The sequence below is a fragment of the Panicum hallii genome, chromosome 2 (assembly GCF_002211085.1).
Source record: "Panicum hallii strain FIL2 chromosome 2, PHallii_v3.1, whole genome shotgun sequence".
Lineage (NCBI taxonomy): Eukaryota > Viridiplantae > Streptophyta > Magnoliopsida > Poales > Poaceae > Panicum > Panicum hallii.
In genome coordinates, this window is record NC_038043.1 from 9067151 (window position 1) to 9093259 (window position 26109).

General features: G+C 44.4%; 2 protein-coding genes across 3 annotated transcripts; one reads left to right on the plus strand and one right to left on the minus strand.

Annotated features, from left to right (window-relative positions):
- Nucleotides 1–13084: 13084 nt before the first annotated feature.
- Nucleotides 13085–15820, minus strand: LOC112882088 (benzoate O-methyltransferase-like). 2 transcript variants are annotated; one of them, XM_025947072.1, is made up of 5 exons: nt 15681–15820; nt 15026–15433; nt 14628–14900; nt 14164–14536; nt 13085–13764 (listed from the first exon to the last, which is right to left on the minus strand). In XM_025947072.1, exons 1-4 carry the CDS (start codon nt 15756–15758, stop codon nt 14177–14179), a joined length of 1119 nt encoding a protein of 372 aa, XP_025802857.1. In that variant the 5' UTR covers nt 15759–15820; the 3' UTR covers nt 13085–13764; nt 14164–14176. The 2 variants fall into 2 exon arrangements, with proteins under 2 accessions (XP_025802857.1, XP_025802856.1); XM_025947071.1 differs by lacking the exon at nt 13085–13764 and having other exon boundaries at nt 13934–14536.
- Nucleotides 15821–18801: 2981 nt separating this feature from the next.
- On the plus strand, nt 18802–22173 carry LOC112880857. The gene is made up of 3 exons (XM_025945597.1): nt 18802–20268; nt 20758–20854; nt 21896–22173. The coding sequence occupies exons 1-3, from the start codon at nt 18802–18804 to the stop codon at nt 22171–22173; spliced, it is 1842 nt and encodes a 613-aa protein (XP_025801382.1).
- Nucleotides 22174–26109: the final 3936 nt, after the last annotated feature.

Consider the following 26109-nt stretch of genomic DNA (forward strand, 5'->3'; position numbering starts at 1 on the left):
AAGCCCAATGGGCTAAGCTCGACCTCGATAACAAGGCATAGAGCCGTCGAGAGATACTAAAAGAAAGTGAGCTTGGCTTGGGAATGAGTAGCACCGGGAAATCTTGTCCTGCAGCCATACGAGCTCTGATAGTTAGGTCCTTAATCCTCGTCGTTGGATTTGGCCACGCTGCGAAACGTCCCCCGCCGGTCGACGCGGCCATCGGTCGATTTGGCCACTCTGTTGGTTGAGATGGCCGCTTAACGCCTATCTCTCGTAGTACTGCTAGGCATCCTCGTCGGTCGATGTTGATCCCCTAGGGTTTGGATTTTGGTGAGTGCGACCGAGGGAGCACGCTCCAAGCTCGGACGCATGAGAGGAGAGGGCGAGAGCCGAGAGACGGGAGATTTTTCTTCGCTGAGGATTTTGTTGGACGGCGCACGGACGAGAGACCCGTGGGCTGCGTATGGGCAAGCTAACTTGGTGGGCTGCCACTACACCAATCCGGATTTACTTGGTGGTCTGGATTTTTCTTGGCAGTCACGATTGAGCAGCCAAGGAATATAACGTTTCCTTGGCGGTGACAAATTGCCAAAAAAATATAATTTCTTGCCTATTTTTATGAGCCGTAAAAAAAATGTGTTTTCTCTTAGCTGTCTTCATGAACCGTCAAGGAAGCGGTGCTTTTTCTTGGCTGTTTGGCCAAGCCATTAAGAAAACGCTACTTTTCCTTGGCTGTTTGGCCGAGCTGCCAAGAAAACGGTAGGTTTGTTTGGCTGTTTCGCCGAGCCGCCAAGAAAATGATGCATCCTTGACTATTTTTATAAGCTGTCAGGTAAATTTTAGTATATTCTAAATTACCTAGCAAATTGCAATACAATCAATACACATATCATTCATTATGCTTATAAAACTAGGGTGAGATATTTGTGGAATATGGTGTATATCTAGTATGTTTGTTGTACATTAGGATGCAATGATAAGTTAACTATAGGTGTTTGAATTTTTGTTAAAATAAAGCACCCTTAAATAGTACACATGGCTTAATTATATATCTTGCAAATTTTCATCCGATATCTTTGTGATTGTTCTCCATGTCGATACAAGAACTTCCAAGTGCACATATAATCATGTAGTCCTTATATTTATATGACATGCATTTGCATATACATACCAAAACTCTTTTACAGTTGTTCACCAATTTAGCAAGGTAACGTTTACTCCTCTACATGATGTAACACTTACATGTGCTATCCTCTCTCCTTGCTCGCCAACCTCAAGTTCGTATGCATCTCCTCTACTCCTCCACCCTCCGTCCCATGCGTGTCACCGCCTCCACCCTCTGGTCCCACTGCCACCACCGCCGTCGCATCTCCTCGCATCTGAACATTGATTTAGGTGGGGTGAAGGGTCTCCCCGACTAGCCTACTTTCGGTGCTTAGTGTTCACAAGCACTTGGAAGGTTTTGGTGTCCTCCTCGAGGAGCATGCGGCGCACACGACGGGAACAAGGGTGATATTTGTGGCATGATATCCCATGGTAATCTTTCTAGTGCAGAAAGGCTCTATAGTCCCGGTTGAGAAATCTCTATTATCCCGGTTTCCCAACCGGGACCGCCAATCTGGGACAGAAGGCATGTGCCTTTCACTACTCCAGATACCCCCTTCACCGCCGGTTGAAAAGCGGCATCATCGCCGGTTCGGCCGGGCATTGGATTAGGATCGACGGTAATGGCAAGAGCGATCACCACCGGCTCCTCACCTGGTGGTGTTGCCAATTTCACAATAAAAAATAAAAATAAAAACCAACACAACAGGCCCACGTGCCGCCGCCGCCGCAGCCGAGCCCCACTCGCCGCAGCCGTTGCCCCGCACGTTCCGCTGCCTTTGCATCCGAGCCCCGCGTGCCGTCGCTCCGTTGCTGCCGCGAAGCCTTCGCACCGCCGCTGCTCCAGCTCCTCGCGCCGCATGCCACTGCCCGCGCTGCCCCGTGCTCCTCGCGCCCTTTGCTATACGTTCCTCTCTCTCTCTCTATATATATGTATATGTATATGTATATATAAATTATTTAGTGGGATTCACAACTAAAATGCAATAAAGTGAAACATAGATATATACATATACATACAAAGTGTAACACACACATATATATATGTATATATAAATATATGCATATAAAGTGCAACAAAGTTTTATATAGCATCTATACTATATTTACTATTTGTATGAAGATTGTGTCTATCAGAGTGGAATTCACCATCTTTGTTGATGACCTACTCATAAATAAATCCTACCAGAGCTTCTTGAATCGCCAAACTCTTTCCTGTGGAAGGAGCTGATCCCGCATCCTATCAATCTAAAAAAAATGAAAAAATACTAATTATGATAATTTTCAAAATTAGTTGAAACACTGTGAAATGTTATTTATTACTTACTTTTGCTTGCCAAGAAATATACATCTTGTAAGGACCTACTAGACCATGATTAAACTCGCAAACATAGTATATGCATAAATTATTGCCTTATGCCTGCTTCAAACACTTTAAGAGAAAAAAAAGTCATCGGGCATCCATATGAATATATAATAAAATATTGAGACGTGCAAAGTAGCATCTAGTACGTCCCGAAAAGTCTATCATCAATTTAAGTTCGCCGCTTCTGAAATTACCTGGATGTTTTTCACGTAACTTTTTTCAAACCACGCGCATATCAAGAACGAATAAATATATTTATCACATGATTTCAAAGTAATAGTGATTGAGGCGGTATGATCGGAATTACCTTTTCAACATGTCGGTCATGCTTTTATAATCTTTTGGATCTTTCCTCAATGAGTCCATAACTATCGCTAAGCTCATATCAGGAATTATCGTAATTAGTATCCAATAATTTTTGCAAAATTATATAGAGCCACTTCTTGTTAGGTTTAGAAAAAATTCAGTTATACAAAATTAAAATGGTTGCATAGCAGAAAACACTCACCGAATGTAAGAAAATATTATATTATGCTTGTAATGCACGATATTTTCTAGCGCTCTATTTTTTACATTGAACTCCAGCAAAACCCCCCTACTTCTCAGCCCCTGCTTATTTTTTCTCTTGCATTTTATCATTTGTACATGTACAAGATACATATATATATATATATATATATATATATATATATATGTGGGAATTTAGGACCGGAGACTAGCAGCATCTTCAGTTGTGCAGAAGCTCTAGCACAAGTCCACCCACAACTACTAGCTTTTGGCAATTGAGAAACGAAATAAAAACATCATTTTGGATCAGACGAAGAAGACCATCCTGGTGACGTACTGCAGCTCATGCTCATCGGGGCACGGGTATGCAGAGAGGCTCGAGCAGCTCTGTGCGGCAATGGAGTATGGCCATATGCTTCTCAATCTGCGGCTGTGCCTCGACTGCGGCGCGGGCAGTGGAGGTAGTGCAGGGATGCGTCGAGCGGCTCGAGCTCGTGTGGGAAAGGACGCCTGCGAGGGGGGCAGCTCACGGCGGCGGCTGCTTTTGGCTTCAGTTTTGGCGACGAGGAGCTCGGGCAGCTGCGGACTGGAGGGCGGCCGTCGGCTTGTTCTGCGCGCCGGAGTGGTTGATGGAACGGCGGCACTCGCAGGGGAAGGAGCGGAACGGGCGGACGCGGAGAGGAAAGTGTTAATCTTGGGGATCGGGTACCAGGTTGATTAGATCAGGAGAAATCATGTGATACTAACTAGCCGAGCGTGAGAGAAAGAGAGAGGGAAAACGGGCACGGGGTTATATCTTCGTGCCCTTGCGTCGTGGGCGATGCATACGTGCCCGCCATGGTCGGGCGGCGATGGTGCTCGCGGCGGCCGAGGCTCTGGTCGTGGGCGCGGGCACGGGGTCGAGGTCGTGGCGTGGACGGTGGCCGGCGGTGGAGCTTCCCGTCGCTACTGCGCCTCCTTAAGATCGGTTAGGGTTCACGGTGTCGGTGGTGTGGCGGCGGCGACTATCCTCGTGTCGTGTGCCACTGGCCCCCACCTTTCTTTCTATAGTGCAGCGCGACGGGGGCCCACCAGCTAGGAACGAGCTGGGGCGCCCCCGATCAGGGCGCGGGTGCGAGGAGGCCCATCGGGCCCGTTGGGGTCCGATGGTCTCCGGGGATCAAACTAACAGTCTCCTCCTTTGATCTCACCCTGTACCTTTCTTTTTCTTTTTCTCATTTCATCATGGATTTATGCATAGAGCATGCCTCATCGTCACGGTCATCTGCCGATAGATTTAGCAGCTACAATATACGCTTCCGTTCTGAAATAGATTCTTTAACCTTTTGGGCTCTTATAGTCCGAAGATCACAGGCTATACCTTAGCCCCATGCCGGCTACGTGTTCCTCGAACACGTTGGGTGGTAAGCCTTTCGTTAGCGGATCCGCAAGCATTTTTACTGTACTTATATACTCGAGATTTATAATCTGATCTCGGACTTTATCTTTCACAACATAATAATACTTTGTATCAATGTATTTGGCAGCACCACTTGTCTTATTGTTGTGTGCATACATTACTGTGGGCTCATTATCGCAGTACAACTTTGATGGTCTAGATATGTCATCGACCATTTTCAGACCGGGTATAAACTTCTTTAGCCACTTCACCTGCCCCGTAGCCTCGTAACATGCAACAAACTTGGCATACATTGTGGATAATGTAGTGACGGTTTGTTTACAACTTTTCCACGATATTTCTCCCCCGGCAAGGGTGAACACATATCCTGACGTGGATTTTCTGTCATCTCCTGCATAATCGGAGTCTGAGCATCCTACGATACGCAGAGATTCTGTTTTTCTGTATGTTAACATGAGGCCTTTGGTTCCTTGCAAATAGCGTAGAATTTTCTTTATTAACTTCCAATGTTCTAGTCCTGGATTACTCTGGAATCTGCCAAGCAACCCGGTAACGTAAGCTATATCAGGACATGTGTACACTTGTGCATACTGTAAGCTTCCCACAGCTGAAGCATATGGTACCATTTTCATTTGATCAATTTCATATTGATTCTTGGGACATTGAAATTCCTATATCTGTCGCCCTTAACTATAGGTGCAGGTGAGGCACTGTACTTATGCATATTAAATTTCTTTAGAACCTTTTCTATATATGTCTTTTGAGACAGTACTAATACCCCTTTCAATCTGTCTCGATGAATCTCGATTCCTAGAACGAATCTTGCTTCACAAAGATCTTTCATTTCGAAATGTGAGGATAAAAACTTTTTCGTTTCTAGTAGCAGACTGACGTCACTACTTGCCAGTAGGATGTCATCCACAAACAGGAATAGGAAGATATACTTTCCATTCTTGAACTTTGCGTAAACGCAATTGTCCTCAATATTTTCTTTGAACTCGAACTCTTTTATTTTTTTATCGAACTTCAAGTACCACTGTCTTGAAGCTTGTTTTAGCCCATAAATTAATTTCTTTAGATGGCATCCCAATTTTTCTTTACCTTCCATGACAAAACCTTTCGGCTGTGCTATGTAGACGGTTTCATCTAGGTTCCCGTTCAGGAATGCTGTCTTCACATCCATCTGATGTAATTCTAGATCATAATATGCCACAAAGGCCATTATAATTCTGAAAGAATCTTTACATGAGACTGGAGAGAAAGTCTCATTGTAATCAATTCCTTCTCTTTGTGTGTATCCTTTTGCCACGAGTCGTGCTTTAAATTTATCTATATTCCCTTGGGAGTCATATTTGGTTTTGTAGACCCATTTGCAGCCTACTGTTTTGGCTCCATTAGGAATTTCCTCTAAGTCCCACACTTCGTTGGTACTCATCGATTTTATTTCATCTTTCATGGCATCAAACCATTTAGACGAGTATTCACTTCTAATGGCTTCTTCAAATGAAGTGGGATCATTCTCCATTTGAATTTCTTCGCTATTATAGACTTCATAGTCGTCAGGAATATCGGGCTTCCTTGTTCTTTGAGGTCTCCCATGGGCCTGAGCCTGTGGTGCTGCATCAGTTTGGGGCTTCTGTTGCTCCTCTCCATGTGTGGCAATAGGCTCGTCATGAACCTGATGAATAAGTTCCACGTCCTCATTCACTGTTACCACAGGAGGAGCCACTGCAGGTGTTGGTATCGCCGTGACTTGCACTGGCGGTGCAATTTTAGTGGGCAGCGAGAAGAAAGATTCCTGAATCACGGGATTGGGTGTATACACCCGCTTCTCCTCAAGATCAATCTTCCAAGCTGTGCCGCTCCCCCGGATCATTTGATCTTCAAGGAAAACTGCGTGTCTCGTTTCTACAAATTTTGTGGATCTGTCTGGACAGTAGAAACGAAAACCTTTTGACCTTTCTGGATAGCCAATGAAATGGCAAGATACTATTTTGGAATCTAGTTTCGCAATGGTCGGGTTAAAAACTTTTGCCTCAGCAGGACTCCCCCACACCCGCAGGTGATTCACTGAGGGTACTCTGCCTGTCCACATTTCATATGGCGTTTTCGGCACCGATTTACTTGGAACTCTGTTGAGAATATGAATGGCGGCTTTTAAAGCCTCCATCCATAAACTCACTGGCAACGTAGAGCAGCTGATCATGCTTCGCACCATATTCATCAGGGTACGATTACGTCATTCAGCCACTCCGTTCTGCTGAGTTTCGCCCGACATCGAGTACTGGGGCACTATGCCTTGCTCCATCAGGAACTTCACAAAAGGTCCTGAAACTTGGCCATATGGGGTATGTCGACCGTAGTATTCCCCTCCACGATCGGATCTTACGATTTTAATCTTTAAATCGTGTTGATTTTCTACTTCAGCCTTAAATATTTTAAATTTATCCAAAGCTTCAGATCTTTCTTTAATTGGAGAAATGTATCCATAACGGGAATAATCATCTGTGAACATTATGAACGAGTCATAACCATCCACACTCTTTACATTGAACGGACCACAGATGTCTGTGTGAATTATCTCTAATACACCTGTGCTCCTCTTAGCATTTTTCTGTATTTTCTTTACGAATTTTCCTTTTATGCATTCAATGCATTGTTCTAAGTTAGAGAACTCTAATGGAGGAAGAATTTCATTTTTAACCAATCTCTCTATTCTCCCTCTCGAAATATGGCCTAAACGACAGTGCCATAATTTCGACGACGCATCTTGATTTCTTTTCCGTTTTCTATTTGCGAGTGTAGACGAGAATACATTTACGTTGTTATCGCATACGGAATTCACACTTTCACGCAACGATATCAAATAAAGATCATTTCTTCTGAATGCAATGGAAATAACTGTATCATTACATTCTATCAAACACCTGCCATCTCCAAATAGACAGGTATAACCATCTTTGTCCAGGCAAGACACACTAATTAAGTTTCTCTGTAAAGAAGGTACATATAAAACATCTCTAAGAATTATATTAAAGCCAGTGTCTAGTTCTAAATGAACATCTCCCACTGCTTCAACATCTACCTGGGCTCCGTTGGCAACTTTAATTTGCCTTTCGCTTCTTTGAGTGGTTCTCGTTGAACGGAATCTCTGCATTGAATTTGCAACATGAATAGTTGCTCCTGAATCAATCCACCAAGTGGTTTTTGAATATTCTATATACAAGGATTCATTTACGAATGAAATAATGTTCTCACCTCTCTTTTCCATGATCATCTTTAAGTATCTGTGACAGTTTTTCTTGTAGTGACCCCTTTCTTTGCAATAGAGACACTGGTTCTTCTCTACTAGAACCTATCCTTCTTGAGGTCTGTATTGATGAGAGCTTTTGCCTTTAGAAGAGGATGAAGAGGAGGATGAAAAATTGCCTTTGAAATTGGCATTCTTCTTCTTGTTCACATAGTTTAAAGATCCGCCAGTGGCAGATTTTATCCTTTTCTCCTCCTGAACACACATCGCAATGGTCTTTTCTATATCCCAAGTATGTGGTTGGGTGTTATAATTGATAACAAAAATATCAAATTCTTTGGGCAACGAAGCAAAAACCAAATGGACAATGTGATCCTCCTTAAAGGCAAGGTCCAATGACTTAAGCTTATTGTTCTGGTTGACCATGCGATGAATGTGTTCTCTGATGCCACCTCCATTGTATCTTTCTGAAACCAGTTGTTTAATTAAGTGGGTTGCATAAGTCTTTGAAGAACCAGTGTACTATTTCTTTAATTTCTCAAGATACTCTGTTACAGTAGCACAATCTGGGATCGAGCCCATAATGGCAGGCTCAATCGTGTTCTTTACCACTACCAAGCACTTCTTGTTGGCAGGGAGCCATTTAGCATAAAGCCTCTCATAATCTGCTCTTTCTTTCTTATAAGAAAGCTCTGTTTGCTTCCAAGAAGCATCTGTGTCTGTGTCCTTCCTCACAGGGATCACAAGCTCTGTGGGAGTCGGTGTAGCCAAAACCCAATCCAGTTCACTCATGATGAAATACAGGTACAGCTTTCTGTACCATTCATGGTAATTGTCTCCCTTTAAGATAGGAATATCATTGATGGAAATCATCATTGATAACCCTCCTGAAAAAATATTCATGAGTGGTGTAAACATTAAAATAAATTCAAATATATTGTTGCATATTTTAAAACGACGTTGGTCAGAATTTAAAACATGCAATAAGCTTTTGTATGAAGTCTAAAACACCGTTGGGCAGAATTAGAGGTAATACATGAAAATTATCTATCAAAAAGATTAAGGCATAATTTCTTTTTGTATTAAATCTAAAATACCGTTGGGCATAAATAGAAATAATACATGAAAAATTATTTATCAAAATAATACCATAGGAATTGCAATATTGTCATTGTTAATGTTGGTCAAAAAATAACAATATTACAATTCAAAAAAATTATCTATTTGCCTTGAGAATTTAAATTCTCCCGTTGGTTCAAATTTAAATGACAAGACAAATAAACATTAAAAATTGGATCTATTTAATCTTTGCAGCGGAAAACTTAAATTCTATCAAAATTATGTCTAATTTTGTCTTTTATAAGCAGTGCATCAAAGTTCAATCAAATTAGAATTTGAAATACATCAAATTCAATGAAATTCTATTGAAAAAACACTTCTGAAATTGAAAAAAGATGCACTGTGCTTTCTATTTGAAACAGCCCAGCCGGCCCACACTTTTCGCGAGGCCTAGCATCAGCACAGGGCCACACGCGCGCAGTAGCCCACGGGCGCGCGCGGCGGCCCAGTGGCAGCGGCCCGTCATGGGCCGGCCTGCGCGCCCTTGCGCTCCCCTGCGCGAGCGCTCGCGGGCGCGGGCGAGGCAACATGGGCCTGGGCCTTCATTTCCCCATCCTGCCCGGGCCAAAAGAAGCCCAGTGATGCGCGGCTCAACCTCGACCATCAGATCGCGATCGACGGCTGCGCGTGGATCTCGGCGGAACAAAAAACCCCTCGCGTCTCGCCCTCGCTAACCCTAGCTCATTCTCTCCCCCCGACCCCCCGGCGCCTCCTTCAGCCCCACCCGAGCACGCGAGTGAGCGGCGGCCGGCGGCGACCGAGCGGCGTAGCGTGCGGCGCCACGGTGAGCCCCCTCGCCAGCGCGCGCGCCCACCGCAAGGTGTGCGTGCCGCCATCGAGCGGCATCACCGTGGTGCACAGATCCACGGCACGGTGAGCGGCCCGGCGGCGGCTCACGCGGCCTCTGTCCGCGCGAGGCCCAAGGCCTCGCGGGATCGGGTCGATGCGCCAGCGTCCCGAGCGCATCAACAGTAGACGGCGCAAGAAGAGGTGAGCCCTTCCTTAGGGCGCCGTCCCATTTCTTTGTTAGCTAGGGTTAGGGTTAGGGTTTTTGTGGGCTTTGATCTAGGATTTTTTCGGGGTGTTCTGTGGGTTCTTTCTATGGGTTCTTCCAATCTTACATCAACGCGAGTAGTGTAAGGCGTCTGATACCATTGTTAATCTTGGGGATCGGCTACCACGTTGATTAGATCAGGAGAAACCATGTGATACTAACAAGCCGAGCGTGAGAGAAAGAGAGAGGGGGAAAAGGGGCACGGGGTTATACCTTCGTGCCCTTGCGTCGCGGGTGATGCAGACGTGCCCGCCATGGTCGGGCGGCGCTGGTGCTCGCGGCGGCCGAGGCTCTGGTCGCGGGCGCGGGCACGGGTTCGAGGTCGTGGCGTGGACGGTGGCCGGCGGTGGAGCTTCCCGCCGCTACTACGCCTCCTTAAGATCGGTTAGGGTTCACGGTGTCGGTGGTGTGGCGGCGGCGACTATCCTCGTGTCGTGTGCCACTGGCCCCCACCTTTCTTTCTATAGTGCAGCGTGACGGGGGCCCACCAGCTAGGAACGAGCTGGGGCGCCCCCGATCAGGGCGCGGGTGCGAGGAGGCCCATCGGGCCCGTTGGGGTCCGATGGTCTCCGGGGATCAAACTAACAGAAAGGACCGAGTAGGGGCCTCTACGGACCCATGGGAGAAGGGGCTCGGGTTTGGGAAGTAGGGGCCTCCTAGGAGTAAGGACCTGGGCAGGGGCTCTGATGGAGTGGATTTTTCGCTCTCGTTTCCTACTTTATGAGTAGGTGCTTCAGTAGAGGTTTTGCTCGATATGCTCTTATGCTGGAGAACTCTAACTGAATATAAGTAGAAGATGTTCATAATAATGTTAGCTATGGAGGCTGCAGTCTACCAATCTGATGATTTGTAACTTTTGAGGTAGTGACATAGTCGCTTAGCACCTGAGACAAGTTTTGTATAGAGTGGAAGTTCCGGCTTTGTTTGCATAGTTGAGATGTGATGTTGCTTCTCTCACATTGTCATGAGTCCATGACTGTAAATGCCATAGAAACAGCAGCTCGTACTATCCCAAAATCACTTTAGTGGACGGCAAATTTCACTTGTGTACAGATCGTAGGGGATGGTGGTCACCCTGATAATTGGACCACCAATAACAATGTGAAAGCTATAAAGGCTTGCCAAATCGCTAGGTTCATATGTCTGATCACAGTACCTCTCACACAGACATTACAACATTGTCATTTCTCCATCAGTCACGATTTTCTTTTGCTAGCAGCAGGTAATCAACCATTCTTCAGGAAATATGAAAAGAAATTCTGGCATTGGGGATGGAAAAATGAGGTCTTGAAGGATGAAAAGTTAAGTGACAATATAATTGTAATAATCTTTTTGTGAAAAGTATTACATGTAACAAAATGGCATGACTTCAACTCTATAACCATAAACTAAAGCACATGGTGCTCCTAGTCTTGGAAAGCACGTGCCTGAATTCCATAGCAAAAGACGCAGGTAGAACTGAAAGGAAAACAAAAAGGAAGGATGTTAGTTTAAATTAGTTTGTAAGTTAATACCTAGTTAGACCAACCATACTTTCCTTCATTAAATCATTCAACCAGTAAAAGGGAAATGACCTTTCAATTACTAGATGGGTTCTACAGATACTAAAATGCCTAACACTTGAAAATGATCAACAGACTAGTAGCAGTGTTGTTTGAGGGAATTCAATTTGGACAGAAAAAATGCTACAAATTCTGGAGAAACTATTACAAATTAGTATGCCTAGTTGTTTTTGTAAAACTGAAAGCCTACAATTACCACCTACTTATGAAAGTAATATCTCTTCTATCTGCAAACTTATTCAGCCCATGAATGAGTTGGCTCAACTATTAAGCTATCTGTCTATATTACTTTATTTATGCCCCTCCAAACATCTGGGCATATCTCCACAAAGCAGATCATAATTTATCCACATTTTCTCATCATATTCCAATATAATCAAATTAGCAGATGTGTTCACATTTGTGCAAATCTGCATTGACTGCATATCTATTTGAATAGCAACAGGTACACCACAAATTGATTTGTTCGGGTCTAATACATGTCAATGGAATATTACCATACAAATTGATGTCACAAGAGTCATATTGATATAGCACAAGAAATTGAAGCCAGGAAGGTACATATAATCATATCAATGGATCCAGGACTCACCTTGGTGGTCTTCTAAGCCTTGCCGGCGCAACGTAGGCGATTCCCTGCTGCTAGGCGCTGGGGTTCCACGCCACCCAGGGACTGCTTCGCGCTGGAGAGCTCCTGGGCAGAAGAAGCCTCGCCGCCGTACCCTAGGCCGCGAGCGCCTGGGTCCCGAGCCTCTGCTGCGCGGCGTCGACGCACTGCTGTCCAGCGCCGGGTGATTGCGCAACGAGACCCTGGCCTGCGGCAACTCAGATCGGCGGATGGGCGGTCGAGGAAGGGGGTTGTGCTCAGGCCGCCGCGGTTGGGAAGAGCCGCGCCGCCGGCCGTCGCGGGTCGGGGATGAGATGCGAACAGGCATCGATGGTCAAACCGGTCAAAGAGATTTGTGCTGAGGACAAATGACTAAACTGCCCCTGATTAAAATAAAACACGTGCTGTTAAAATCAACGATCCAGATATTTTTGGCGGGGAGGAACCGCTGGTTCCTCTCAAGCACCGTAACAAACCTCAGATAGTATATATCTCAAGCAACTTTTTTATCTATAAACAATGAGGTTTGTTACAGTGCTTGGGAGGAACTCGAGGTTCCTCCTTCATCAAGTATTCTCAGCCGTTGACTGTAAAAAGAGAGGATTTTTATTAACCAAGGGTAGTATAGTAATCTTCCTCTGCTGATTACTAAGATGTCACACCGTTCAGTTCAGCGAGAGCAGATCGAAGAACTTCATACTTGGCCTGGCCTGCGGAGAGGATTCACCATCCAGCTGGCTGTGCAGGGAGTCGCCGGTGCCGGCCAGCATATCGGTCCGCCTGCCCTGCGGTGGGGCTTCAACGTCTGGCTGTGCAGGTAGCCGCCGCCGGCGGCGGCAGGCAAATCCCTCCTCCGCCTGGCTTGTGGAGGGGCTTCAACATCCGGTTGCGCCGGGAGTCGCCGGCGGCAGCCGGCCATCCAGTCCGGCGAGACAATGGATCCCGCAGCCCTCATCCACAAGCAATGGCGCGTCGTCACGTCACACGTTGACGCCACGCAGCTGGGGCTCGTTGACGCCACACAGTGAGTACCCAGACAATTGACACCGTGTAGAAATGGAAACGGAGCTTGTTCTCTTGCAACTTGCAAGAAGTTCATTGCTGAACCGAAGTAGCAAAAATATGGTACAGAGGAGGATGGAAGTGGGCAGCTGAAATTGGATGAGATGCTACTGCTTTTGCTCCACTCTAATCCTCAAATGCTCACCAGAGTGAAGATATTGAACAAAAGAAAGGAGATGAAAAGAGCGTAGAGCAGAGGCGCTCTTGACCAAAACAGCTACTACTGGTACTGAGCTCGACGAGACCTTCCTTCTTGGTGGTCTCCTTCCTTCCCTAATCTTGTAACCGATGAAGCGCACCAGCCTCCCCACCGTGCTCTTCTCAGCGCTGCCGCCGCAGCCGTCGCCGCTGTTGCAGACACCCTCGCTGACCACCGATGTGTCATCCTCGTCGTTGTCCATACTGCTGTCCCCCTCTTCCTCCTCGTTGTCGCCGTCCCTCGTACTCGCCCAGGTGGTCCCTCTCGCCGTCGCAGCTTGGGTGGAGGTGGTGGTTCGCGCTGGCATCCGCCACCCCGGTGTCGGCGGCGTCTCGACCACGGCATCTGCGGCGGGAAGGACCGTTGCACGGAGGGCGCTCGCTTCCTCCCCGTCCTCGATGGCATCGACGATGTGGTGGATAAGTTAGCGGTTGGCATGGGGGCCGTGGAAGCACGACGGAGCCCACCGTAGTGAGGAGTGCCGGCCAGGAGCCACGCCGCCGGCGAGAGGCCATTCTTTTCTGATGGTGGATCGAGTCGCTGATATCTGTTGCTGTGAAAATACAAATCTACCCTTTCAATTAAATTCGCAATCGGTTCCGGGCCCACAATTTAGGTTCTTCCAAATAGGTTCCTTTTAACTTTTAACCATTAGATCTATACTCATGGACGGCTGTTATTTTTTCCAAGCACTGTAAAAATCCTCATAAACAATTGGTATATCCAGTGAAACCAAATAGCCTTATTATATGATAAAATACATGTAAAAGTTCACAACTTATTTTGCTACGTAATGTTAACAGGCCATAACATGTAGGTTGGACAACTATCCCCAGATGATGGCCAAAATACCAAACCTTACAAACCATAAGAGTTTTTGGCTACAAGCAGAGACAAAAACAAGCTAAGAATACAGAAGCATGTAGAACAGCAGAAATTTGAGAAACAATACCATTGTATCGCTATTATATTTTCTTTAAGGATGTGGCGATGACTGCAAACTTGGTCTTCTCCTCTTCAAGGTGCTTAGCAACAAGGCATCTGAACTCCACGAACAATGCATCAAGTATGGCTTCTCCAAAATAGCTTACAATCAAGGACTTTAGCACTGATCTAATGCACTTGGCAACATTCAAGCTACTGCGGGTACTGTCGTGAACATCACAACCTTCTGAATCATCAAAAGGATCCCAGTTTGCCTCAAATAGGGTGATCTGGTCCATGTTGAAAATCTTGCTTTGCATGACTACTTCCTTCACTTCAGCAACTGATGGCCCATAGACAGGTAGATGGAAGGATTCTAGCTTTGCCTTTTCCACAAGGCCCTATATGATCAAAGTTTATTTAACTTCATAATTTATTTCGTAAAGTTAAAAGGAAGGTTAGGATTGGAACCATAATTTTACATACAGTTACCTTAAGAACAAGAGATTGAAGTGATCTTGCAACCAATCCAAAAAGTTGATTAAGGTCTCCATTGTATACATCCTCATCCTTCCTCCCAAGAAATACAAGAACCATTTTCCCTCCATACACAAGTTCTTCATGGCGCAGCTTTAGGAAGAGGGAGAAGTCCTTGTGGAACTGCTCTTGGAATTGTTTCACCTCGTCAGGTGTTGTGGTATTAGTGATGTAAATGTTATCTTCATTTAAATAAGTTTCTCTCGATGCATCTATTCCCTTAGGTACCTACATACACGTCATTTGATAATATCACTTAAATAAGTTCTTCACTATACACATATTAGAACACGCACATATTGGAAAATATGGCACATGCATAAATACCATCTTGTAAGGATGAGACAAAACACCTGGGAGCGCCAGTGAAGGCAGTATGAGGAGTGGAAGAGATGTACACTTTGACGAGGAAAAAGCCTGTTGTAATAGGATTCTGGCAACCCAGAAACGTAGTAGAAAGGTGGTGCATGTCCAGGTTGATCTGCTATATTTGACTTTTTAAACTTTTCGAGTGCCCGGAAGAGTTCGTTGAAGTCATTGCCTGGAAGGTCATTCAGGAAGAACTGAAGTTCCACAGGATCACCTTCACTAGTCTTACACTGGTCGGCTATGACGCGAATCACATCGGAGATAAAGAGCAATGTGTTTGGTCCTGAAGAGCATCCTAGGTCGACAATGACCATGGTTTTGGGTAGTAGAGCCGTGTATACTTCTATTATTGCACTCCGAATGATGGGCTTAGTCTCACGTATAACAATTTCCTGTGGCATGGAGCAACAAAATCATAGTTCTTAGAATAACATAATGGACAAGTCGCAGCTCACATTTCATGGATGAGTTCCTAATAAACAATTGCAGATGATTATAATGCTGGTAGGGATCAACTATAAATGTTGCATATGTCATGCATCATTGCTTATAAATTTGGTACAAGTACATGCAACATGACAAATAATGAAATTACATAAAGGAATAGTTGCATTCTAGAAAGGGGAGAATAATAATCACTTGACGCCTAGAATTCTTTGAGTAGCTCCAGTCTCCTTCCCCTTCGGCCATATGAAAATCGTGTTCTACATTCACCATTGCAATAAGAGCTATAGGATCAGATTTTGCATGGCTTTTTCGGTCTGCTACCAGAAAATTTGCACAACACACCTGAATACTCCTCCAGGTACCCTTTTATAATACTCCTCTAGAGAAAGGTACCGTTACGTGGAGCTCATTCGTCCCTTAGCTTCTTATCTAAATAAAGTTAGGAACACGTCCACTCAGGAAAAATGAAGATTGGTACCACATGAGGAATCAAGCCATTGATAGCTCCAACGTAAGGCCATAGTTTCCTCTCATACTGTTCATTACTAGACCTATGACCACGCATCAAAGATAATGCAGAGCAAGGAAAAGGAAAAGGACAGTGCAATATCAAATAAAATCATTCCCTTTTTAAGGTCTTAATTTCCTCTCCCGGTCTCTACCTATCTTCCTTTTACCTAGAGCTCTAGCACGCTGGCACCCCGTCCTCTCATCAGAGATAAGCAGTCTATACCAAATCCAAAAGTATGAGACAAAATAGAACTGTTCCATGAGGGGATCCAGCGGTGCCTTTGAGCAGCAACCTAGTTCTAGCCAAACCTAGAGTCAGAAGTTTTTTAAAGAAAAATTAAATGAGAGACTGTTCTTGTACCATAATTATTTTAAAAACTGCATGGTGAAGGTGATCAAAAAATCCTGCTTAGTCTGAATGACACGTTGTTTCCTCTCTTTCTAAATTAATTACATGTTTGAGAGCAAACCATCACAAACTGTTATAATTTAAGTTTCTTGGAGACAAATTTACTCATAAGATATTTCATATTTGTAGACCAATATTCATAAAAAGATATATATTAACAGCTGTAGCCTAGCCAGTATGTCCAGACATGTAACAGAAACACGTGATTTGATTTTCTGAGAGAAGATAAAATGTGCAAAGAAATCCAGCAAACTTGTTCAGGAGGGTCCAAAATTGGAGCCTTGGACAGACTTCAAATACATAGAGCTGCACCTATCAACACATATGGAGAGTCTCTATTCAGTGACATTTCAGTAGGAGACCGCAGAGGAAGTTAGTGGTTCCTGAGCTGTGCCTTGTGACCAAGGACAGTGACATATTCTGACAGCACAGTGCTTCGGAGTGAGTGGCATCAGGGAAACGAAAGATGCTTGCTCCTTTGTTTACGCCAAGTACATGCTACATGATTGCATCTGAAGTCTCAACTCCATCTATGGGAGGTTAGCTGCTAGTGGTGGGCATACTGAATCGGACATGTACGAGCCTGAGGCGGCTGGCATACAACTAGTAAGTGATGATAGGGCATGAGGCGTACGCATGAGCAATGAATCGAAATGCTTGTGTGAGTTTAGTTGGATTATTTCTGTATTTTGTTCAAGCTCCTGTGTTTTCGCCTCTAGTTAGTTGAGCTCGGTTTGTTTCAGACGAGCACGTATGTGTTTAGCAATAAGCTCGGGCACGAATGCAAGCAGAGCGGGAGTCAGGAACTTGACGCCGTGCTGCATTCACGTGGGGTGGCCACGTTCGTTTTCTTTCCGCACTTGCAGTTGTTCGTGCGCTCCTTGATCTCATGGGATGGCACGAGAATAGTCCATACTTGAACATGGTGCGCATGCAGCAGAGCAATAAAGCCCGTCGTCCCTTTGTACACTTTATATAATCGTACAATAGAGTCTAGAAAAGTCGCAGCATTTGCGGCACCAGAACTACATGTTTGAGTGTGTTCTTGGGTGTGCATCCTGGAGTTCGCCGACGGCAGGTTTATCTGTGCCGTGAATTCCATCAATTGGCATGAGAGTCAGTTACGTTCCAGCAAGATGGCGATGTTGGCACTAACCAGAGGGGTGTCTCGCGTCTGCCCAAGCGCGAGAGGCAACCAATTCCTACAGGCAGTACCTCGGGCTGAACCAGATTTTGATGTCCATCGAGACTGTAACCGTCAGGGCCAATTCCGACACCATCCACAATGGTGGCAAGCTGTACCTGATTGTGGAGGTGTGTCAATCGCGCTGGAAGAAGCGCGAGCAGGAGACGGAGGCGGCAGCACGCCTTTAAGCTGAGATGCCCGTGGGGCTAGGACCTTGTGATGAGTGATTGAACAAGACAGTGTGCGTGTGACGTTTCTCTTGGTTGGTGTCGTTGCAGGTGATAGATGGAGACTGAACATGCGGCGACGTGTGAAGAATGAAGATATGATGCCACGCCGATGGACTGAGAGCGGTGAAGGGTGGATCAAGACTTGCGTTCGAGGGATTTGAGATCGTGCGGTGTATGTCTACTGTACCTGACGACACAGCGAGAGAACGTTGGTGGACGGTTTCTTGGTTAAGCCACAAAACCAAGATTCCGGACGTTCGTTGCGGCGGACGTGGCCGAAGACGGGGACAATTGTCGATCGCGAGAAGATTCCGGATCGTCGTGCGGCGAGATCACGGGACGCCATGGTGCTAGATGGAAGGATCGCGGACATCGAGATTGTTTGCCGTGGAGGATGATATTGCGTGATACGCGCCGATTACGTTAATTTGATTTACGTAATGGCAAATTTGTAATTTAGGTAGTGCCACCCTATGGGTTATAAATATGTGGCACCTAGGATTGAGGGGTATGCGTTTTTAGGGTTTTTGGTGTTTGCTACAGTAGCCGCCGTGAACAGTTCCGCCTGCTTTTGATGGAACCGATTACCCGTACTGGAAGGCTCGCATGAGTGCCTTTCTCAAGGGGAAAGGGATTGCGATTTGGAATATTACAATTGATACGACTTATGTGATTCCAGCTGATCCCTCAAATGCAGCTCACGCTACAAAATATGAAAACAATAACAAAGCTGTAGATTTTCTCTTTGCTGCTTTGAGCAAATCTGAATTTGATCGTGTTTCTGACAAACAAGTTGCTCATGAGATTTGGTCTACTCTACAAAATTTTCATGAGGGCACCAACGCAGTGAAGATCCGGTTATTTGAAACTTACAGGCGCGAATATGATAATTTTATGCAATCGTCTGGTGAGTCTATCGAAAATCTTTTCGCTCGATTTTTGAGTCTTGTCAACAAAATGAAAGCCAACATAACGGTTATGCCGTATGATGATCATGCAAGGGCTCTCAAATTGTTGCATGCACTCGACTTGGATGTTTGGGGCACAAAAGTGGAAGCGATAGTTGAGTCTACTAATTATGAGACTCTTACAACTGATGAGCTTTTCAGTAAGCTTAAATCCAAAGAGATCGACATCCAATTTCGGAAAAAGCTTAACAATCCCACAGCTGGTTCTTCTTCAAATATTCCAATGGCTTTGGTTTCTGGGAGTACTAACACTAATGCTAATCTTTCATCTACTCCTAGTTTTGCTTTGTCCTCCTTGTGTCATATTGCAGATGATGAGTTGGAGGTACTTGATGATGATCAGCTTGTTTTGCTCACCAACAAGTTCAAGCGGGTATATGAAAACAGGCGAAATAGAAGGCGTTCAGAAGAACGCTTCAACTGTGGTGAGCGTGGACACTTCATTGCTGATTGTCCAAGCAAGGTGAAGGCACCGGAGCATGGCAACAGCTACAGGCGCCAGGAACAATCAAGGGACAGGAAAAACAAGAGTGATAGGCGTGGGAGAAAAAAGGGACAACAGAAGTTTACTGACAAGCAAATCAAGAAGGCTGCACATGTTCTCTTTTCTTCACTGGGTAGCTTTGATTCAGATGCCTCCTACAACTCTAGTGATTCGGAGTCCGAAGATGAGAAGCCCAAAAAGACCAATGATGGAGGACTCTGTTTTCTTGCTGACATCAAGGGAGGCATGTGCACTATGGCTTTAAATGAGGGTGATGCATATGACTGCAGCAACGACTCTTCTGATAATGAGGTACAAAATTCTGCTGAAGAAGAAATTGAAGAGTTGACTAAACTTGTTGATAAACAAAATAAAATTCTAGCAAGACTTAAGGCTGATCATGATAGAATATCTGCTGAATTAAAAATACTAAAAGATGCTACACCTGCTGCTGTAGAATGTGAGGAATGTTCTATTCATATGGTTTCTATTTCTGAATTGCAATCTAAGCATGCTGTTTTAGTTGATAAATTTGATTGTGCTAAGATTGAATTGGAAGAACTTCGCTCTCGTTCTGTTTTACTTGGTGCTTGTGCTACTTGTCCAATTTTGCAAACTGAGTTGAATGTTGCTAAATGCCATATTGTTCAGTTGGAAAAACACACTTGTCCTGTCTTACCTGAGTGTTTGACTTGTCCTACTTTTGTTGCTGAAATTTCCATCTTAAAGAAGGACAATGCTGCTTTAGAAGAAGAAAACACTCATTTGAGAACAATCCTTGGTTGGTGTTCTGTGCGTGAGCCCCAGATTGGTATGACTATTGCACAAATTAAAAGGGGTGAACATTTTGGTGTTGGTTATGATTTGAAGCGTACTTTTGGTAAAAAGAATAAAGATGGTGAGAACAATGGGCCTACTCCCAGTGAGAAGAGTCCACCGGTCTCACCTGAAGGTTTTGTGGTAGAACCTCCCAAGTCTGTTCCTAAAAAGCAGGTTTGGAGGGTTAAACCCAAACACTTCAAAAGCTTGAATAACACATGGCCACCAACTTGTGAACATTTGGATAACCTTACGCCTGATTTTTCTGGTTCCACTTCTAAGGCTAAGGTTGTCGTTGCTCCTACTCAAAATATTTACCATTGTGATTTTTGTGATCGTGATGGTCATTTGGCGGAGTTTTGCTTCCGTAGGAAGCGTGCTGAACGACGTGATCGGTACCCTGCACATGGTGCCTATGATCATAGTGACTCTAGACGTGCGCCAGTTGTTCGCTTTTCTGGTTTTCGCTCACGTAATAGTGCCCCTGCGTCATATAGGAATGACATGCCACGTTTTCCCCCTCGTGGGCATCGTCGTTCTTTCGAGAGATTTGATTTTGCTAATGCTTCTTTTGAGCAAATGGCCCAGCACTGGTTTTCATTGCATTATCCTAACCCCAGTATTGAGTCATTAGCTCACTCTCGTGTTCGTTATTGATTGCAGGATGGAGGCGAGGAGAACATATGGATAATGGACTCTGGTTGTTCGCGTCACATGACCGGAGATGATAGATGGTTCTCCAGCCTCACCCCCGCGAGCGGTAAAGAATACATTACATTCGGGGACAATAGTAAAGGAAAAGTGATGGCACATGGCTGTATCAAGGTAACCAATAAATTTATGCTAAAGGACGTCGCGAAGGTACGGAACTTACATTATAACTTGCTTTCTGTCTCACAACTTCTTGATGATGGTTTTGAAGTGCGTTTTAAGAAAGGCAATTCGCGAGTTCTAGATTCTATCGGTAACCTTGTTTGTCAAATCTCCCCCTTTGGACGAATTTTCATGGTTGATTTCTCTAAATCTTTTGGACAAGCTCGTTGTTTGGTTGCTCATGGTTCTCTCCCCATTTGGAAGTGGCACCGTCGTTTGGGTCACTTGAGCTTTGATTTACTATGCCGTTTGAGTTCGATGGGTTTGATAGATGGTTTACCGAAACTCAAGTTTGAGAAAGATTTGGTTTGTGCTCCTTGCAAACATGGCAAAATGATTGCGGCTTCTCATGCACCTGTGACTCAGGTGATGACAGAACGACCGGGTGAGTTGTTACATATGGACACTGTAGGTCCAGCCCGTGTTCGTTCTGCTGGTGGGAAGTGGTATGTGCTCGTCATTGTGGATGATTTTTCTCGTTATTCATGGGTGTTCTTTTTGGAATCCAAGGATGAGGCTTTTCAATTTATTCATGATCTTGTTCTAAAGCTGAAAAATGAGTTATCCAATAATGTCGTTAGAGCAATTCGCAGTGATAATGGCACAGAATTCAAGAATGCTCGAATGAAAGCTTTTTGTTCAGAACAGGGTCTTGATCATCAGTTTTCCTCACCGTATGTCCCCCCTCAGAATGGTGTTGTTGAAAGGAAAAATCGAACGCTTGTTGAGATGGCTAGGACAATGCTTGATGAACATAAAACCCCTAGACGTTTTTGGGCTGAGGCGATCAATACCGCTTGCTATGTTGCTAATTGTATTTTTCTGAGAGCTTTTCTGGGGAAAACATCTTATGAGTTGAGATATGGTCGTTGTCCAAAAGTTTCTCATTTTCGCGTATTTGGTTGTAAATGCTTTATTCTGAAAAAAGGAAATTTGGACAAATTTGAATCACGTTCTTCTGATGGGTTGTTCTTGGGGTATGCTTTGCAAGGGCGAGCTTACCGGGTTCTTAATCTTGATACTAATCGCATCGAGGAGACATGTGAGGTCACCTTCGACGAGACGATGCCTTGTTTCTCTTCTGCTTTTGAGTGTGCAGGTGATGATGAGATTGGACAAAGCATTTTTGAAGATGAGGTTGATGGACTTGACGATGATGATGATGCAACAGAGGATCTAGCTGTGCTCGAGGCAACTCCCATTTAGACGCCTAGTAGCACGATAGACGATGGGCCTTCAGAGCTTTTCACATCCACAGCAGATCCTGCAGCTATACCTACTGTTGATCATGAACCAGCTACAATTGAGGGGGAGGCAACTTCTGTTAGAACAGCACCTCGACATATTCAGTGTCGCCATCCACCTCAACAAATGATAGGTAACTTGAATGAGCGCACGACAAGGTATAAATCTAGAAATCAATGTGTCCTTGCGCATTCTGCATTTGTTGCCTCTTTTGAACCCCGTGATGTTGGACATGCGCTGTCTGATTCTAATTGGGTCAATGCCATGCATGAGGAGTTAGAAAATTTTGAACGGAATCAGGTTTGGGTTTTGGTTGATCCACCTTTTTCTTGCAAACCAATTGGTACTAAATGGGTTTTTAAGAACAAACAAGGGGAAGATGGTCTTGTTGTCAGAAACAAAGCTAGATTGGTGGCTCAGGGTTTCTGTCAAAAGGAGGGTATTGATTATGGTGAAACTTTTGCTCCTGTTGCTCGTTTAGAAGCTATTCGCATTTTGCTTGCTTTTGCTGCTTCACGTGGTTTTAAGCTTTATCAAATGGACGTGAAGAGTGCCTTTTTGAATGGGTATATAGAAGAGGAAGTTTATGTTAAACAACCCCCTGGTTTTGAACATCCTAAATTTCCTAATCATGTTTTCAAGTTACAAAAGGCTTTATATGGGTTGAAGCAAGCACCTCGTGCTTGGTATGCTAGACTGAAAACTTTTCTACTTGAAAATGGGTTCTGTTGATAAAACTTTATTTCTCCTCAGACAAGGCAATGATTCTCTAATAGTTCAGATATACGTGGATGATATCATTTTTGGTGGTTCGTCTCATTTTCTTGTTGCAAAGTTTGCAGAATCAATGAGTAAGGAGTTTGAGATGTCTATGATGGGTGAGTTGACCTTTTTCCTAGGATTGCAAATTAAACAAACACAGGAAGGGACATTTGTGCATCAGGGAAAATATACAATGGATGTCCTGAAGAAGTTCGACATGGCTGATGCTAAGCCAATTTCAACGCCCATTCCGACTAGCGCAGCTTTGGATGCTGATGAAGATGGAGAATCCGTGGATCAGAAGGAATATAGAAGCATGATTGGGTCGCTTTTGTACTTGACTGCGACGAGACCGGATATACACTTTGTTGTGTGTCTGTGCGCTCGTTTTCAGGCGTCTCCCAGGACCTCTCATCGTCAGGCGGTGAAGCGCATAATGAGGTACCTTCGTTTCACTCCTGAATTTGGCCTTTGGTACTCTGCTTCTTCGACGCTTAGTTTGTGTGGTTATTCAGATGCTGATTTTGCTGGGTGTCGTTTGGATAGAAAATCTACATCGGGTACTTGTCAGTTTTTGGGTTCTTCTCTTGTTTCTTGGTCCTCTAGAAAACAATCCAATGTTGCTCAATCTACTACAGAGGCCGAGTATGTTGCTGCTGCTAGTTGTTGTTCTCAGCTTTTATGGATGATAGCTACCCTTCGCGATTTTGGTTTGTTGTTTTCTCATGTTCCTCTCTTGTGTGATAGCACCAGTGCCATTAGTGTTGCTAAGAATCCTGTGCTGCATTCTAAAATGAAACATATTGATGTTCGTTATCATTTTCTAAGAGATCATGTTGAAAAGGGTGATATTGAGCTTAAGCATGTTGATACTAGTCAGCAGTTGGCTGATATTTTAACTAAACCACTCGATCAAGCCACGTTTGCACGTTTGCGTGGTGAGTTTGGTGTGTGTTATCCTTTCTAGTATCAATGTTTTTGTCGCTTCGGTTACATATGCCTTATACTTGTTTCAGCGAATTTGTGATAAATGCCTTTGGAGAGGTTGTGATGCTTTGGGTGACCATATTTTGTTTTGAAAACAGCACACAGATACTTCATGATTTTATCAGGCTTGTTTACATGTTCTTGTTCTAGTATCTGGCTGAATACTCGACATATATCTTGCTCACGGTTCGGTTTTGGCTCCTTTCAATGGGTCAAAGACCGGTTCGTCACTGTGAATGTAGCTTCTTTTGGGCCTATGAAAGAACAAATGCTCTTTGTGTCGCAAAGACACACATGAACCGGGCACTCTATAGTCGAGGGGCTGTCAAAAGATCCCAGATCAGCAGGGACAACAAAAGAAAAATGGGTTCAGTATTCAGCATATAACATTGGGAACAATATATATATATATATATATATATATATATATATATATATATATATATATGATGCTGAGATTTGGGTTTGTATATACAGACTTGTGCTTTAGGCATGGCAGCCTAAGTTGGTTACTCACAGCTTGCCCCAGTCGCAGGTGTTGTGTGTGCCACGGGTTTGTCTTTCATGGCATAGACCTGATTCAAGCATTTGCAGTGAACTTTGATTGGAAGCTTTGTTACCCGTCGTGTGAGCTTGCTATATGTCTTGTCTTCAGCTTGATACTGCCTTTGAATTTGTTTGCATGGTCTGACTAATTGGTTTTCAAAAGGTTCTAATTTAAATTTCTATGGTCATTGCATTGTGTTGCTGCTTTTCTGAATGGCTGGTTTTGCTGGTTCGCTGGTATAAGTATTTGATATATGTCTCTGAAGCTTCTATATGTGCCGTCCCCTCATGTATCTTTTACTTGATGGAGTGCTTTGTCAACAAGGGGGAGAATGAGTGACACAAATTCATTTTGCAGGGGGAGTTAATTTTTCTTGCTGAGATTATGCTTTTGAAATGTTGCTGAGTCTCAGGGGGAGGTTGAGTTTGAGCATTTTGACAGGGGGAGTTTGTCAGCTTTGGAGCTTTTCAGTTACTCTTGTATTTGTCTTGATTGTGTCGAGCCTAGCTTTTGTTGCTAGCCCATGTCTTTGGGGATCAAGTTTGTTAGATTGTTTTTTTTCTTTCTTCTTTTACTCTATTTTTGTTTGAATAAATTTGTGTGGTGTGGTGTTGTCAATGCACTCATCAAGGGGGAGATTGAGATGCCCGTGGGGCTAGGACCTTGTGATGAGTGATTGAACAAGACAGTGTGCGTGTGACGTTTCTCTTGGTTGGTGTCGTTGCAGGTGATAGGTGGAGACTGAACATGCGGCGACGTGTGAAGAATGAAGATATGATGCCACGCCGATGGACTGAGAGCGGTGAAGGGTGGATCAAGACTTGCGTTCGAGGGATTTGAGATCGTGCGGTGTATGTCTACTGTACCTGACGACACAGCGAGAGAACGTTGGTGGACGGTTTCTTGGTTAAGCCACAAAACCAAGATTCCGGACGTTCGTTGCGGCGGACGTGGCCGAAGACGGGGACAATTGTCGATCGCGAGAAGATTCCGGATCGTCGTGCGGCGAGATCACGGGACGCCATGGTGCTAGATGGAAGGATCGCGGACATCGAGATTGTTTGCCGTGGAGGATGATATTGCGTGATACGCGCCGATTACGTTAATTTGATTTACGTAATGGCAAATTTGTAATTTAGGTAGTGCCACCCTATGGGTTATAAATATGTGGCACCTAGGATCGAGGGGTATGCGTTTTTAGGGTTTTTGGTGTTTGCTACAGTAGCCGCCGTGAACAGTTCCGCCGTGAACAGTTCCGCGCTACAGTAGCCGCCTCCCTGAAGCTCTTCTTGCGTGCACTCCTCTCTCCAGTCTAGCCTAGGGTTTAATTCCTAGTGAGGGATTTCTGTTGATCTCTCTAATCAAGAGAGGGAGGACGATCGGGCGGAGGCTAGATGCAATTTTGTAAGAACAAGTACTTGGTTTAATACTTTATCATTAAGTATTGTTCTTCGTTTCATTGCATCGTGCTTATTTGTTCTTCGTCAGGTTTATCGTCGGTTTCAATCTAGGTTTTCTTGATCCGCATTTTATACTTAATTTCCTTGCATAATATTTTGGGAATAGCTTTCTAGTGATCTTGTGAACCTATGTTTCGAGTT

What these genes read in the sequence shown, in the direction of transcription:
- LOC112880857 (XM_025945597.1), top strand. Translation starts at nt 18,802, where the DNA reads ATGCCGTATGATGATCATGCAAGGGCTCTCAAATTGTTGCATGCACTC. An exon ending in AGTCTGTTCCTAAAAAGCAG is followed by an intron (nt 20,269 to 20,757) that starts GTTTGGAGGGTT and finishes TATTGATTGCAG; the next exon opens with GATGGAGGCGAGGAGAACAT. An exon ending in CAGCCTCACCCCCGCGAGCG is followed by an intron (nt 20,855 to 21,895) that starts GTAAAGAATACA and finishes TTCTGAAAAAAG; the next exon opens with GAAATTTGGACAAATTTGAA.
- LOC112882088 (XM_025947072.1), bottom strand. Translation starts at nt 15,758, where the DNA reads ATGGTGAATGTAGAACACGATTTTCATATGGCCGAAGGGGAAGGAGAC. An exon ending in CAAAGAATTCTAGGCGTCAA is followed by an intron (nt 15,434 to 15,680) that starts GTGATTATTATT and finishes TCCATGCCACAG; the next exon opens with GAAATTGTTATACGTGAGAC. An exon ending in GCCTTCACTGGCGCTCCCAG is followed by an intron (nt 14,901 to 15,025) that starts GTGTTTTGTCTC and finishes ACGTGTATGTAG; the next exon opens with GTACCTAAGGGAATAGATGC.